Source organism: Pristis pectinata, chromosome 15 (genome assembly GCF_009764475.1).
Source record: "Pristis pectinata isolate sPriPec2 chromosome 15, sPriPec2.1.pri, whole genome shotgun sequence".
NCBI lineage: Eukaryota > Metazoa > Chordata > Chondrichthyes > Rhinopristiformes > Pristidae > Pristis > Pristis pectinata.
The window spans coordinates 16,759,679-16,776,230 of record NC_067419.1 but is presented as its reverse complement, the minus strand read 5'-3'; the positions used below and the strand labels follow the sequence as shown (position 1 = coordinate 16,776,230).

The 16,552-nt window shown below is 40.7% G+C and overlaps 1 protein-coding gene across 4 annotated transcripts in view; it reads left to right on the top strand.

Moving 5' to 3' along the window:
• The window catches only part of LOC127578143 (peroxisome proliferator-activated receptor alpha-like), a 60,475-nt gene that overhangs the window by 6,428 nt on the left and 37,495 nt on the right, over window positions 1-16,552 (top strand). For 2 of the 4 annotated variants that reach the window (XM_052029751.1, XM_052029755.1), the window contains one exon: window positions 10,499-10,738. In XM_052029751.1, the coding sequence (XP_051885711.1) occupies window positions 10,537-10,738 (202 nt within the window). In that variant the 5' untranslated portion in view covers window positions 10,499-10,536. Of the gene's footprint in view, window positions 1-1,826; window positions 1,882-3,053; window positions 3,144-10,498; window positions 10,739-16,552 lie in introns of those variants that run through there. The other 2 variants (XM_052029754.1, XM_052029752.1) reach the window with 2 other exon arrangements.

Sequence of the window (16,552 nt, the reverse complement as noted above, 5' to 3'; positions counted from 1 at the left end):
CACTTTGGGTCAATATCCCCCTGCTCCTTGGTTCATCTGCTAATGGAACCTGCTTCCAAAGCATCTGTAAGTAGTGCATTTAGATTCCAAAGTTTTTCCTCTTAAAATTTTTCCCTTTTGTTTTATACTTCTTTGTGATATATGTTATATATGATATATCATGATGGAGGAGTCTGAGATGTTGAATACAATCTTCTGCTGTGGAAGAGCAACCTTTGAGATAATTCACCTTACCATCCTCATGTCAGAAGGCAATATGAAATATGCTAATAGATTACATTCATATGTCAGATAACAGTAATATATTAGTTAGGAATAGATGTAGCAGTTCTGGATAAACAAGCCAGTATAAATTTCAGAGGTAAGGTGATCTCTAGCCTTTTTTCATTCTGCCCCATGTGGAACCAATCATTGCTTTTTGTTACCTTCCAATCACACATTGCAACCCCTGTAGACCGGATTGTGTTGGATCTGCCTCTTGATGTTTGGTCCACACTCACCTCACCTAGAGACACAGAACTGATCTGACTTGCCCTTTGCACAAGTCAGGTGGCAGAGTGTCAGTGATGACTAGGCTTCAAGCAGCATGGTGGACAGGCCTCCTCCTGAATGCCCCTGATGACCTTGACAAATGGAGGAAGGAAAAGAGAAAAATACTGAGCATTAAGATAATTTAGAGAAATTAGTTGCCTCCTCCTTTGCTTGCTAATCTGCAGGCCTGGAGTTCCTGATTAAAATCAGTGGACTCTCAGATCCTATGCCACATCTAATTCCATGTTGCATTCAAAGATGGATCACATTCGGGAACTCCAAGACTTCCTGCATTTCTAATGTCTGAAAGCCAGTGGTTCCAACTGCAGTCAACAATATTTATCCTTGTATACCATCCATGTTACTTCCTTCTAATCTTAATCCTTGTGATTGAATAACTGTGTGGTACATATGCACAAGATTAGATTTAAAAATGCAAATATTTTTGAAGTTGCTGATCCATACATATTAGAAGCTGTACTTCATGTGCATATGTAGATTTTGTTATTTTGTCATCTTATATTTGCAGCAAGGAGTTCAGAAAGTGTCATGTTAATCCAGTCAACTATTAATAAATTGTACATGGTAAACTCCCAAGTTAAAATTTGCCCTCGGTGAACTGAAAGCACTTTTCCCATGTTGCAGTTCTTTGCCATACAGTATGATTGCTGATTTTGGCCCTGTCCCTTACCAGCCCCCACTTGTTTGTATGAATGAACCTGTTCACTCTTATCAATTTAAGTAAACCCATTCACCCTGACACATTGCATACAACTATTTTGAGCACTAAGTTCTTAACAATCTTCTGAATGTTTAAATAAAAAATTGGATTGTGGAATACAGTTTTTATTTTAAAATACTAGAGTACTGTCAGATTAAAAATGGAGACTGTGACCTTGAAATTTGGTTGGTACGTGTCTGCTTTTTGCACTCACCAGCTGCAAATTTCTCCATGGAGATTATCAGGGCTGGTCAGTGATTGACTAACAAGTGTTTTTTTTAATCTGGGTTGGATTGATCCAACCAGCTTTTCAAACCTTTAGGAATAGAGAGAACAGATCTTTCTCTTGAAACAACAGTAAAATATCCATTTTGAGAACAGTTTTAAATTTGAAGGATATATAGCCGAGGATTTACCCAAAGTATTCTAATACATAGATCTAATTGCTTTTTTTACTTTACATTTATAATTGAAATTCTTTTCTATTCTAGCCATTCAATTTCAATCAGAAAGATCAGATCCAGAGATTCAAATGCTGAAGATGGGATAGAAAGAAAAAGTTAATGAATCTGTCGCTTTATCTAATGCCGTGAGACGTGCTTGCTTTGACTTCCCATGTTTTTTTACATGTAAGCCCCTATTCTGACTTGTGCTGTCAGCACAAGTGGGGGAAAAACATCTGAACCTGTTCACTAATGGTCTGAAGGATCCAGTGCTAACAACTCTTTAATGAGCTGCTGTAATTGCTCTACACAACAATGATCAGTTCAAAACTATCACTCCACCTCCAAATTCCTTTTCTCTTCAAGATTTTTAACCATGTCATATCCATGGCCAAGCTTTCTTGAAAATCTTGTTTTAATCCCTCCAGACAGGTCTTCATCCTGACGACAGTGCCAGAAACTTTCACCATAGTTAACAATGCCATTCTAAATAATTATAACAAAGGGAAGGTTTCAGTCCTTTTCCTTTTGAAACTTAGTGCAGCCTTTGAGCTAGTTTGCCATTCAATCCTCCTCCAGTGCCTCCCCACTGTTGTTGAGTGGATAAGATCACACTCAACTGGTTCAACACTTGTATCTAGTCATAGTCAGAAAGTTACCTAGTCAGTTAGTGTTCTCTTACTATTACTGTACCTGCTACCCCACAAGGACCCACAATCTTCTCAATTACTCGCTGCCTTTTAGTAACTGATACTAACAATAGTGCCAGTTTCCATCTGTACCAGGTTCTATCTGTACCAATGGTAGCTGCTTCTATCTCATTACCACCTCTCTAATCCCACCACTGTCTGTAAATCTTCAGACTGCTTATCTCGTGTCCAGAGCAGAAATTTGTTTGAGCTCAGTAATGGGAAGATTTGATGCCTTTGTCTGCGATTGCTCTTGTGAATCATTTTTTAAATATGCTGTATAAATAAATTGACATTATCTGGACAATAGCCTTTTTAAATAATGCTTTTGGTATCGCAACGCAATTTAGCTTATACATATTGTTTATATTTTATTTATGGTAGTTTATAGCTTGTACATATTAGATATTTATAATAGATTTCAGCAAATAACTTACAAGCAGTTTGTCAATGCACAAATTCCATTTTATTTTGAATTACAGGATCAATTTTACAATTTTTTTGACGTGAACATCATTTGCAAAGCCAGTATTTGCTTTCCTTCCTTAATTGGTGGCAGTAGTGAGCCGCTGCCTTTAATTGCTTCAATCCTTCTGGTGATGATGCTTGATTGTCTTGTTGGACAGATTTAGACTCAGCAGCCCTAAAGGAACAGTACTATATTTCCAGGTCAGAATGTGTATGACTTGGAGAGGAGCTGATGGAGGTTGATATTCCTATGTGCCTTTGCCCTCGTTTCTGTTGGAAGTCATCAGTTTGGTAAGTGCTGTCAGAGTAGCCTGGGTCATTAACCAGTGTATTTTGTAAATGCTACACAATGCAGCTACAATGCACCCTTGACAAAAGGAGTGAACATTTAGGCTGGTGGCTGGGGTGCCAGTCAAGCACCTGCTGTGTCCTGGATGGTATTGATCTCCTTGGCTATTATTGGAGCTGCATTCAACTGTGCAATTTTTGACAATTCCAGCATGCTCCTGATCTGAATATTCTAGATGGTGGAAAGACTTTCAAGTCTCTAGTGACATGTTGCTGCAGGATACCTAGCCTCCAACTTGCCTTTGTATATTTGATTGGTCCAGTTGAGTTTTTGCTCATGAGTAACTACCAGATGACTATCATCATGTACCTTACTGTTGAACACCAGTGGATGACTCTGCAGTGGTAATGCCAGTGAATATCTAGGGTGTTGTTTAAACCCTCTATTGGAGGTGATCATTACCCGACTTATTGCATGCAGGCATGGACTGCTTTAGTTTATCCAATGTGTTGAAAGTGTAAATGAATACTGTATGGTCATCAGTGAATATGCCGCTTTCTGACTTTTCTGATGGAATGAAGGCCTTTAATGAAACAACTGAATATAATTGGACCTTGGGTACCTCCTGCAGCAATGTCCTGGAGTTGGAATGATCTAGAGCAACCTTCTACACTTGTGCAAGTTCTGACTCCAACCATTGGAGTCTTTTGCTCTTGATGCCAAATGACTTCATCTTTACCTGACCTTCTCGATGTGTTATTGTTGAATGAATGGGTGGGCAGTGCAGTTTACTATGATGCTTGACTGATGAGTGAATTTCCGTATTCTTAGTGTGGTGGATGGTGAAGGAAGTTATCTAAGGTTACAACAGGATCTAGATAATCTAAGAAAAAGAGCCAAGGTATGGCAGATGGAATTTAACTCGAACGATGGTGAAGTGATGCATTTTGGGAAGTTAAAACCAGGGCAGGACATACACAGTGAAATGACAGAGCCTTGGAGAGTGTTGTAGAACAGAGAGACCGTGAGGTAGAAGTAGTTCCCTGAAAGTGATGATACAGGTAGACAAGGTGATGAAGAAGGCATGTGTCACACTTGCTTTCATCAGACAGGGCATTGAGTACAAGAGTTGGGATGTCATGTTGCAACTGTACAAGATGTTGGTGAGATCACAACTGGAACGTTGTATGCCGTTCCGGTCAACATACTTATAGGAAGGATGTGATTAAGGGAGAGAGGGTGCAGAAAAGATTCACAAGGATGTTGCCAGGACTCAAGGGCTTGAGTTATAAGGAGAGACTGAGTAGTGTGGGACTGTTTTCCTGGAGCAAAGGAGGCAGAGGGGTGACCTTATGGAGCTTTATAAAATCATGAGGAAATAGATAAGGTGGATTGTCATTTTCCCAGAGAAGGGGAGTCTAAAACTAGAGAGCAGAGGTTTAAGGTAACAGAGGAAAGATTTAAAGGGGACCTGAGAGGCAAGTTTTTTCATGCAGAGAATAGTGGGTATGTGGAATGAGCTGCCAGAGAACTGATGGAGGCGGAGGTGGGTAAAATTACAATGTTTAAAAGACATTTGGACAAGTACATGGCTAGGAAAGGTTTAGCGGCATATGGGCCAAATGCAGTGAAACAGAACCAGCTCAGGAAGACGTTCTGGTCGGCATGTACACTGGGCTGAAGTGCCTGTTTCCGTGCAGTATAACTCTGTGATTCTAATTATTAATATAGTGTGCTCCAATGGAGTACTCTTCCTTGTGATTGCAGGGATTCACTCATATTAACCATATACTGAAGATATAATTGCCCAAAATTTTTCTTGTGATAAGCATAGATTATACTTTGTACATTTTGTATTAAAAGTCCCCTGCTCAGGTCATGTAATTGCTTTATAATATTTGGAAATCCTGCACTTTATACCTGTTCTTTTTGTTTATTTGACCGGAATTATTTTGTTGATATACCATTTCTTCCTAATACAGATCAAGGAAAATCAAAACAAAGATAATGTTGTGTTTAAGAAAACCCTAATTCCATTTTAAAATCAGGTTCAAATGTGCATGCCAGCATGGCTGATCAAGAGCCTATTATGTTGTGGTTTAGCAAGATTCCTCTGGTGTTTGGACGCAACTCATATGTAGCATTTGCCCAGATCCTAGTATTGCAAATTTTTAAAATTAATATATAAAATAAAAGAATTCCACATTCTGAACTAAAATGGGTGAAAGTTAAATATTAACTGTAGTTCACTATTGAGATTACAGATGGGGGATCAAAAGAGGCTGGTAGACTCTATTAAGTGCATTTATTTTAATGCAAGGAGCCTTGCAGATAAAATGGATTGGCTGAGAGTCCATCAACACATGGGATTATTATATTGTGGTAAACACGGAAATGTGGCTCAGGGAAGGGCAGGAATAGCAGCTGAGTATAGTATTTTCAGACATGATTGGTGGGAGGCAAAAGGGGAGGAGGTGTTGCACTGCTGATCAGCATTACCGTAGCACTCGGAGGATATCCTGGAGGAATTGGTAAATGAAGCCATAATAGTAGAATTTAGAAATAAGAAAGGGGTAATCACTTTGATGGGACTATACTAGTTGCCTCCAAATAATCGGCAGGATTTGGAAGAACAAATTTGTGGACAAATAGTAGTAGGACATAAAAGCGATAGGGTTGTAGTAGTGGGTGATTTTAGCTTTCCCCATATTGACTGGGATTGCCTTAGTGCAAGGGATCTAGATGGAGTGGAATTTGGAAAATGCATTCAGGAAGGGTTTTTAAAGCAGTATGTGGAGAGTCCTAATCGGGAGGGAGCTGTAGTCAACCCTGTTTTAGGGAATGAGGATGGGCAAATGGTGAAAGTTTCTGTGGAGGAACTCTCTGTGAATAATGACCATGGTAAGCTTTAATGTAGTAATGGAAAAGGATAAGGTTGGACCTAGAGTTAATGTCTTAAATTGGGGGAGGGCTGACTTCACTAGTATAAGAAAGGACCTCTGGCAAAAGTAGACTGGGATTAGCTGCTAGAGGGAAAAACAAAATCTAATAAGTGGGAGGTGTTTAAGAGCAAAATACTAAGAGTTCAGAGTCAGCATGTCCCTGTAAAGTTAAGAAGGAAAGATAATAAAATTAGGGAACCTTGGTTGACAAAGGAACTTGATGGTTTTATCAGGAAAAAGAAGGAAGTTTATGTCAGGTACATGTGATGGCAGTGTTACGGCAGTTTGGGTAACAGAAATTCGCCTGTACGGAATTCACAAATCACTACCAAAAAATCTGTGACATTGAGTAAAAACTCGCTCTTGTGAAGGTTATGTGAACAAAGTAAATAAATAAACACAAAATTTATTTTGTTTTCAACTCGCATTTCTTGATGCGTGTGCAGATGATGCAGTGTAATGGAAAAGTGTAATACAGATTGTTTTCTAGGAACACAACCTCTGCCCCACCCCCATCCCCACCCTCCACGACTTGGGAATTGCCTGTATTGGAAATTGTTATCAAGTGAGTCCTTTGAGGTTTATGGAGGATATAGGAGAGATCTTAAGAAAGCAGTTAGGAGGACAAAAAGGGGACATGAAATGCCTGTCCAATAGAATTAAAGAAAATTTTATAACTTTTATAAATATATTAGAAGCAGGAGGGTAGCTAGGGAAAGAGTAGGGCCCCCAGGAATCAAGAGGAAAGTCTTTGTGTGGAGCCAGGGGATATTTGTGGTGTCCTGAATGAATACCTCACATCGGTATTTGCCAGGGAGAAGGATGGGGAGGTGTATGCTGATAGCCTGGAACATGTGTCTAACAGGAAAGAGGAAGTATTAGAAATATTGACACACATTAAGGTGGACAAATCCCTAGGGCATGATGAAATCTATCCCAGGGTGTTATGGGAAGCAAGGGAGGAGATTGACAGAGGTTTATGCATCATCTTCAACCATTGGTGAGGTACTGGAAGGCTGCAGGCTAACTAATGTTGTTACCATGTTCGAGAAGGGCGGTGGGCTTAAACCAGGAAACTACAGGCCAGTGAGCCTTGCATCAGTAGTAGGGAAATTGTTGGAAAAAGTTCTTAGGGATAGATTTGTGATCATTTGGAAAGGCAGGGACTTATTAAGGGGAGTCAGCATGGTTTTGTGTAAGGGAAATCCTGCCTTACAAATTGATTGAGTTTTTTGAGGAGGTTATAAGAAAACTGATGAAGGCAAGGCAGTAGACATCAAATACATGATTTTTTTTATTAAACTGAGTATAGACAAAGTCCTACAAGGTAGGGTGGTCCAGAAAGTTAGTGCGTATGGGATCCAAGGTGTTTTGGCAAACTGGATCCAAAATCCAAGGCTTGGCGATAGGAGGCAGAGGGTAATGATGGAGGGTTATTTTCGGACTGGAAGTCTGGAACCAGTGTTGTACTGCAGGGATCCGTGCTGGGACCTTTGTTTATCATTATATATAAATGACATGGATGAGAATGTTTGTAGTCCGATAAGTAAGTTTGTTGATGACACGAAGATAGGTGGAGTTATAGATAACAAAGACAGTTGCCTAAGAATACAGGGGGACGTATATCAGTTGGAAAGTTGGGCAGAGCAGTGGCAGATGGAACTTAATCCAGGCAAGTTTAATGGAGTTTAATTCAGCTAAGTGCGAGGTGTTGCATTTTGGGAAGACAAATTAGGGTAGAACTTTCATAGTGAACAGTAGGGTGCTGGGGAATGTTGTAGAACAGAGGGACCTAGGAGTATAAGTACATGGTCCCTTGAAAGTGGTGTCACAGGTAGATAGGGTGGTGAAGGAGGCTTTTGTCATGCTCTCCTTCATCAGTCAGGGCCTTGAGTTTTGAAGTTTGGATGTTATGTTGTAGTTGTACAGGATGTTGGTGAAACCACATTTGGAATATTGTGTTCAGTTTTGGTCACCCTGCTATAGGAAAGATGCCATTAAGCTGCAAAGAGTGCAGAGGAGATTTACAAGGATGTTGCTGGACTTGAGAGACTGAGCAGGCTGGGACTTTATTTATTGGAGTGTAGGAGAATGGGGGTTGGTCTTATTAGAGGTATATAAAATTATGAGGGGCATAGATAGGGTGAAAGCGCACAGTTTTTTTTTCCCCAGGGCTGGGGAATCAAGAACTAGGACATAGGTTGAGGGTGAAAGGGGAGAGATTTAATAGGAACCTGAGGGACAACTTTTTCACCCAGAGAGTGGTCCGTATTTGGGATGAGCTGCTAGAGGGGGTGGTTGAAGCACATTAACAACATTTAAAAGACGCTTCAACAGGTACATGGATAGGAAAGGTTTAGAGTGATATGGGCCAAATGCGCGCATATGGGACTAGCTGAGATGGGAATCTTGGTCAGCATGGACCAGTTGGGCCAAAGGGCCTGTTTCTGTGCTGTATAACTCTGTGTAAGGTAATGCATTTTGGGTCATCTAATACTGGCAGAACATATACAGTAAACAGCGGGGACTTTGAAAGCATTGATGTACAGAAAGACCTTGGGGTGCAAGTTCATAGTTGCCTGAAAATGGTGAAGAAGGCCTTTAACTTGCTTGCCTTCATAGGCTGGGGTTTTGAGTTTTTGAGTTAGGACACCTTGTTGCAGCTGTACATTAGTTAGGCTACGCTTGGAATATTGTGTGTAGATCTAGTCACCACACTATAGAAAAGATGTGGTAGAGCTAGAAAGAGTTCAGAAAAGATTCACCAGAATGTTGCCCAGAATGGAGGGCTTTAGTTACAAGGAGCGATTGAATAGGCAGGGATTGTCCTCACTATAGAGCGGGAGGTTGAGGGGTTTACCTTATAAAGATTTATAATATTATGAAAGGCATAAGTAGGGTAGGTAGTCACAGTCTTTTTCCCAGGGTAAGGGAATCTAAAACCATACAGGGCATAGGTTTAAGATGAGAGGGGAAATATTTAAAGGAGATCTGAGGCACAAGTCTTTCACAGAGAGAGTAGTGGGTATATGGAACAAGCTTCTAGAGGAGGTGGTAGAGGTTGGTACAGTCACAGAATTTAAAACTCATTTGGACAGGCACATAGATAGGAAAAGAACAGAGGGATATGGGCAAAATGCCGGAAAATGAGATTAGTGTAGATGGGTATTTCGGTCAGCATAGACAAATTGTGCCAAAGGTCCTGTTTCTGTGCTGTAAGACTCTTGAGTGTTTCTAAACAGGTTGGAACTTGTGCCATAGCTGCACCTGGTTAGATCACATGTGAAGAAATGTGGAGAACAGTTCTAGATGGCACAACTTAGGAAGGATACATTGGTTTTGCAGTAAGTGTAGTGTAGATTTACCAGAATGGTACTTGATTCCCAAGAAATAAAATGTGAGTAATGATTACACAACCTGGGATTATATTCCCTGGAAATTGGTCAGGTATGCGGTGATTTGATCAAAGCTTTCATGATATTATGAGATATTTAGGGTAGGTAAGGCAAAACTATTTTGATTTGTTGATGTGCCTAGGAATAGGGGGCTTGGTCTAAAAAAATTAGAAACAAATCTTCCCAGAATGAAATTAGACAATGCATACATGCAATGGATGGTAGAAATTTGGAACAATTCTGCAGACAGCAGTTGTTGCTAGGTCATTTGCTAATTTTAAATTTGAGCTTGATAGACTTTTGTTAATCAAAGATAATAAAGGATATGGGACAAAGGCAGATAAATATGGAGTTTGATCAGAAACTAATCATGATCTCTTTGAAAGGTGTCATAGATTAAGGAGCTAAATGGTCTACTTGTGTTATTATACTGTTTCCTTTCGTAAGTGGTAATTTTTCAGCAGTAGGTTTTTCCAGCCACTAATTATTTCCACATTCTCCTTGCATCATGCACAATATAGTAGCCTCTAAAATTCATTCATTTTAAGAAATAAGCTTTACTACTATTTTTGCCACTTAAATTATTCTTCAAGTCTGACATAAAAATTCATGAATAATAACATTTTTTTAAAGTTGTAAATTAGCTGGATATTTTAAATAAAGGTCTCATTGTCTGAAATTAAATTGTAGTCGGCAGTTTATTGAACATCATTGTAAAAAGCTGAATGCATTTTATTGTTATGACAATATTATATTATCTTGTTCTTAAAGTTTTATTTTACTTCTAATTTTTGTTTGAAAGTTGGAACATTTTAAAATAAAAAGTTTTTTAAAAAAGTATTTTCAAAGTAGAAGTTGTGTGACATGCATAGAGAATATTTGTGGAATCCTGGATAATGCATGATCTTCTTGCTGCCAATTATTATTTTATATAATTTTATTAATATGAAATGTCTGGTTTTCATTTTGATTGAAAATCTAAGTAACAATATACATGCTGAACTATATTTTCTTTTTTAGACTAATGAGTGTTGTACTGCCAGACAGTGTCAACTGGAATGGTCGACACCCAGATCCACTCTAATCCATTATCACCACTTGAAAATGACTCTAGGAATCCCTTGGCTGGAGAATTGGTACAGGAAATGGAGAAAGTGCAGGACATTTCACAGTCTATAGGGGACAACAGCTCAGAGGCATTCAGTGCTGATGAGAACCTAACTTCAGGAAATGGACCTGGATCAAATGAAACTGTACAAGGTAGGGGTTAACTTCAATTGAACTTTTGTTTAATTAATTGGGAGCTTGTCCGTGCTATTTGTCACTGATACTGGTCTATATGTTCAAAATAAGAGAACTGCACTCAGGCAAATTAGATGCGGTTGGCATTTGAATTTTTAGGCTAATATTAATCTTAAGCAGTTGTATTAATCAGCCTAAAAATAATAATTCAGAGCTTTATGCCTGCCTGGGATGCAGCTTGTTTTCCTCTGCTACCAGTAAACAGATTTTACACCGTCATAGAACTATCACGTCTAACCAGCCCTTTTCAAACAGAAATCCAGTAAGTTCTCTGTATCCCCATACCCATATAATGTTTTTCTCCTAAAAAGAATTGTCCAGTTATCTTCTGGCAGCTGTTGTTGAATCAATATTCCAAATCTTGCCCACTTGAGGTGAAGTATACTTTTTTACCCTCTAGTTTTTTTTTGTTCATCAACTTAAATTTCTATCCCCTGGTTATTGACATTTCAGCCATTGGAAAGATGTACTTTATTGCAAACCTTTGTTGATTTTGAACAGTTTATCAAATATCTTAGCCTTCTTTTTCTAAGGAGAATAACTCAATTTTAATAAGTTTTATCCATGCAGTTATAATACCTCATTCCTGGAACTATTCTAGTAAATATTTTGTTTAACTTCTTCAAGTCTCATGATTTTGTATGACCTCAAATAACCAGAAACCCAGAAGGCCCGGTGGCAGATTGCACCTCTTGGCATGGTGACGGTAGCTTCTCAGGAAATAGCAAGAGCACTGGCAGAAGGGAAAATGCTGTTCTCCTTGCCAGAGAGCATTGGGTTCATGCTCTGTGAAGCCACTGGCTCTTCTCAGGGCATTGCCTCAGTAATTCCAATAATCTATTGGGAAACTGATTCCAAAAAAGCTGGGATAGCTAGCTGTTATCAAGCTTCCGCTTCAGCCTTCAAACATTGGTGACTACTGCTTTTCCTGCAATGGAGGCTGCAATGTTGGCCATTAAACACTGCATTATGGTTAAGTTCACAGGTGTATGAATACAGTTATTTCCCAATTGCAGGCTAGCAGGTTTGAACTCTATATGTGAGCACTGCCAGGTTGATGTTGGACTTTTTAGTGGTCCTTGGCATTCAGTGCAGGCTTTTCAGCAGACTTCCAAATTAAAAATATTTCATTGTGCATCAGCTTTGTTCTGCAACCTGCCCCTTTGAAGTTATCATCTGAGTCATCTGGCAAACTGGTTTCTCTGCTTTCCCTTTCCCTTGGTCTGGTTGCAGGCCACCTTTGCCTGGTGTTACATCACATGAAGATCCCATCTCTTTTCTATCCCCTCAGTGATGCAATATCTGAACTGATGGCCACGAAAGTGAAGTTAAGTGACAGTATATGTATTCATCATCATTACTGTCTTGCAGTAATTGCACTGTCTTGTCTGGCTGTGCTTTTGGGGTACGTCAAAATAAAAAAAAGGGGAAAGTCCGCGAGGAAAGACATGGGGAAAGTAAGCAGTGCGTGACACTATCTGTATCTTGTAAATCAGTTATCAGTGTGGGTTAAGTGGGAAGTAGAACGAGATATAGGTAAGAATATGCATCGTTTTAAGAAGACCAACACCTCAACAGCAGGCTTCGCAATAATAGCCTGTACCTTTCCAACTGAGTGGTTAGGATATGCAGGTGTACCTGTCCCAGTCTGGTTAACACCTGCTGCTTCCTGCTGTATGCCATCATCCTAGAAGAGTGAGAGAATTGATGAGTTGGTGATGTGGCTGTTATGTTTGAATAGCTGCCAATTTGTGCAAACTTAAAGATTTGCAGCAAGCAGTTGTGCTCAGTGTGGTACTGTGTTAAGTAGTGGAAGGGCTGGATTTTTCGAAGGAGCTGTGAAAGTCAACCCATGCTCTGTAATAAATCGGACAACAGCAGAGCCAAAGAACTTACGATTAATGCTTTATTAGTTTAATGCTAGCAGGAGTGGGGGTACATGAAGGAGCAAACAGTCAGTGCTGATCTTCCCTGCACGTGGCCTGACTCGAGGAATACAGGGTGCTAACAAACTTAAATACATTGTTCTCCGGTGGGTGTTCACCTACTGCACTGGCATACCCATATTTGGGTATGCTAAACCAGCTCACGCTACCATTGGCTCCAGACAGGTTAACACATCTTTCACAGTCACAAACAACCCTGGTGGCCTTGAGGCCTCCACAGCTCAGCAACTCCTTATCACACCAAGCAGACACTGTACGAGCAGGTGGCTCAAGCTGTTTACCAGGAGAGAGAGAGAGAGTAACCTTTTGTTCACCAGAGCTCCCTTCCCATTGTCTTCTACAGAGCTGAAGGATGAAATGATGAGGCAACTCAAGACAGATTGATTGAGATTATTAGTTGGTTGAATGATTGGGATGTGATGTCGTGTTTGAGGCTTGTGATCTGAGAATATGGTTTTTGAAAGTCCTTCTACTAACCTTGACCATTTGTGTGAGGTCATTAACTTCTTAGGGCATTGCAATCAGGTCCTCAATGGTTGACTTCTGCCATTGACCTTGAGGCTGTCAGCTCCCACTGCCTTATTTCTGGAAGGCCTCCTGCTTATCTGCAGGTATAGGATACCTCTCCAACTTTCTATCTCCTCCACCAATTCCCAAGTGCTAGGTCTATTAACATGGGAACCCACCCTGCCATGTTGTAACATCCTTCACCATTTCCCATGTCAAATTCATGTAATATGATTGGTAGTATCTGCTTCCACCATATGCACCTTGCTTTCCAAGCAAGCGTTATGCAGTGCAGGCCAGCTTCAGGTGGAGACAGCTACTCACAACATTGAACTGTTGTGCTGTTATGCATTGCAATACCCATTAATGTTTTCATGGGCTTTTGAATTTTGCCCTTTTAATGTTTAGAATCTAAGATTATGATTTTGGTAATATTATCACCCTGGAAGCTTCCAAAGAATTCAATAGAGCGTAACTGTTAGTGTAACATTAGCAGTTATTCAGGCACTTAAGAAATAATGAATCATCTAGGTCTCATTTCTCTTGAAAGGAAAGTGGTAAAAATTGTGGATGTTTTTGATACAGAAGAGACAGACTGAATGTTTCTGATTATGGGAATGAACAAAACTAGAGGTCATCAATATCAGAAAATCATGAAGAAAAAGTAGAGAATCCCAGAAGCAACTGCTTCACCAGAGAATTTGAAGGTCACTACCACATAGTGCATTAAAGGGGAATCTGGGAAGCTAGATAGATACGTGATGAAGACACTGGAAGATTTTGCTGATTTTGGAGGACAGAAGGTGCAGGGATCCTTAACTGATGAGGACCAGTGGATTGAGATTGGAGAGAGGATGGAGATATAGCTGAGGAGCTGGCAACGAATGGATTGAGACCTGGTAGCAGAAAGGTTGAAGAGTGGATTAGGACCTGGATTTAGAGGAACACGGAGTGAATCGAGACCTAGAGATTGAGACATGGCCAGGGAATAGAGGAGTAGTGAAAAGAGGTCTGAAAGGTGATCAAATTCTTATAGGAGGTTTTAGAGAGATTAATATTAGGAGGAATTGATAGTGCTGTGGATGATTGTTGAAGAGAGAACAAGATGTTTGTGCGAAGGGTCAGAGACATGATTGAGACCTGGGGAAGCGGTGGGGTGGGGGGAGAGGAATGCAGGGATAGGAACGATCAAGGCCTGAAGCATGGGGTTCAGAGAGAAGTGATACTTTGTGGGGATGGTGTTTGGGAGATGATCAAGATTTTCCAGAGTGGGGCAGTTGTTGGAGAGAGAATTGGGGTGATTGGTGGTCCTTGATAAGTTCCCATTGTACAACTTGAAAGAAAGCTAAAACATGTTAAGGGGGTAGGGATATTACCAGGAGGAAGACTCTCTGGCATCTGGCAGCAACCTATATAAGGTCAGATCTTTTAACTGAATGCTTGAGTATTTGAAGCCAGATTGTTTGTGTGACTTGCTAGAGGTTTCAGCATTATGAATATCATTTGAAATTACTTATGGATTACCAGTGGTTGTTATGTAGTGGCATGACAGGCACCTAGAAGTACCAGCAAGAATTTTGACTTGCTGCTTGCTGCTGAATGTGAAACTAACCTTTCAAGTGATGGGGTGAGGCTAGGAAGAACTGGTTAGATCAGGAGGAGAGAGAAAAGGGACAGAGAGGGAGCAGTTTACCTGAAATTGGAGAATTCCATGTTCGTGCTGTCGAATTGTAGACTACCCAGGTAGAATGTGAGTTGCTGTTCCTCTAGTTTATGTTTAGGCTCACCCTGACAGAGGAAGGGGCCAAGGACAGACATGTCGGTGTGGGAGTGGGGAGGATAATTAAAATGGCTAGCAACCAGAAGCTCCAGATGGCCATGGTGGATGGAGCGTAGGTGCTCAGCAAAGCAGTTGCCAAGTATGCTCCTGGTCTCACTGATATAGAGGAGGCCACATCGGGAGCACCAGATGCAATAAACAAGGCCAGAGGAGATGCATGTGAAAGTCTGCCTTGCTGATAAGGGTTGTTAGGGCCCTGGATGGTGGTGAGGGAGTAGGTGTTATACCTTCTACAGTTACAGGTGAAAGTGCCTGGGGAGGAGGAGGGATGAGCAGACCAGGGAGTAATGGAGACAGTGATCCCTGTGGAAAACAGAAAGGGGTGGGGGGGGGGGGGGGGGGGGAGGAGAAGATGTGGCCAGTGGTGGTGGGATCACGTTGTAGCTGCCGGAAGTTGTGAAGAATGATAAGCTGGATGCATAGGTTGGTAGGGTGATAGGTGAAGACCAGGGGATCTCTATCGTCGTTCTATCTGGGGGGGATGGGATAAGGGCAGAAGTGCAGGAAATAGAGGAAATATGAGTGAGGGCTTCATCAATAAGTGGGGTGAGAGCCCCATTTTCCGGAAAAGGACATCTCAGATGTCCTGGAGTGAAGGCCTCATCTTGAGAACAGATGTGGCAGAGATGGAGTAACTGAGAAAAGGAATGATGTCCTTGTAAGTGACGTGGGTGAGAGAAGCTATAGTCTAGGTAGCTGTGGGAGTTAATAGGTTTGTAGTAAATGCTGGTGGATAGTCTGTCTCCTGAGATGGAGACAGAGAGATCAAGAAAGAGGAGAGAGGTGTCAGAAATGGACCAAGTGAATTTGAGGGCGGGCTGGAAGTTGATAGTGATGTTGATGAAAATGATGAGTTCTGCACAGGTGTAGGAGACAGCACCAATGTAGTTGTCAATGTAGCAGAGAAAGAGTTGGGGAGTGGTGCCAGTGTAGGTTTGGAACATGGTATCTTCACATAACCAACAAAAAGGCAGGGAAAGGAGGCCCATGCAAGTGCCCATGTCTACACCAGTGGAAGGAGTCAAAAGATAAGTTGTTCAGGGTAAGCATAAGTTCTGCCAGGCAGAGGAGGGTGTTAGTAGAGGGGAACTGGTTAGGTCTGGTGTCTACAGAAAGTTATAATGCCAATAAAGTAGGCAGTTATTAACGCAAATAGTACATTAATCTTTATTGTATGGGTGTTAGAGAATAAGAATAATTAATTATATAGGGCATAGGTGAAACTATACCTGGAGCAGTGTGGACACTTTTGGTCCCCTTACTAATAAACAATACATTTGGCTTGGGTGGTGTGTAGTGAAGGTATATTAGAGCAAATCCTAGGATGACAGAACAACCCTGTGGGAAGAGATTAGGTCAATGGGTATTTATGGAAGAATTGATTCCTGAAAATTATTGTTTTTAAATAAGAAGATTTCATTGAAATGTACAAAATCTTATATGCTGGAAGGTGAGGATCTGTTTCTGCCATCTGGAAAG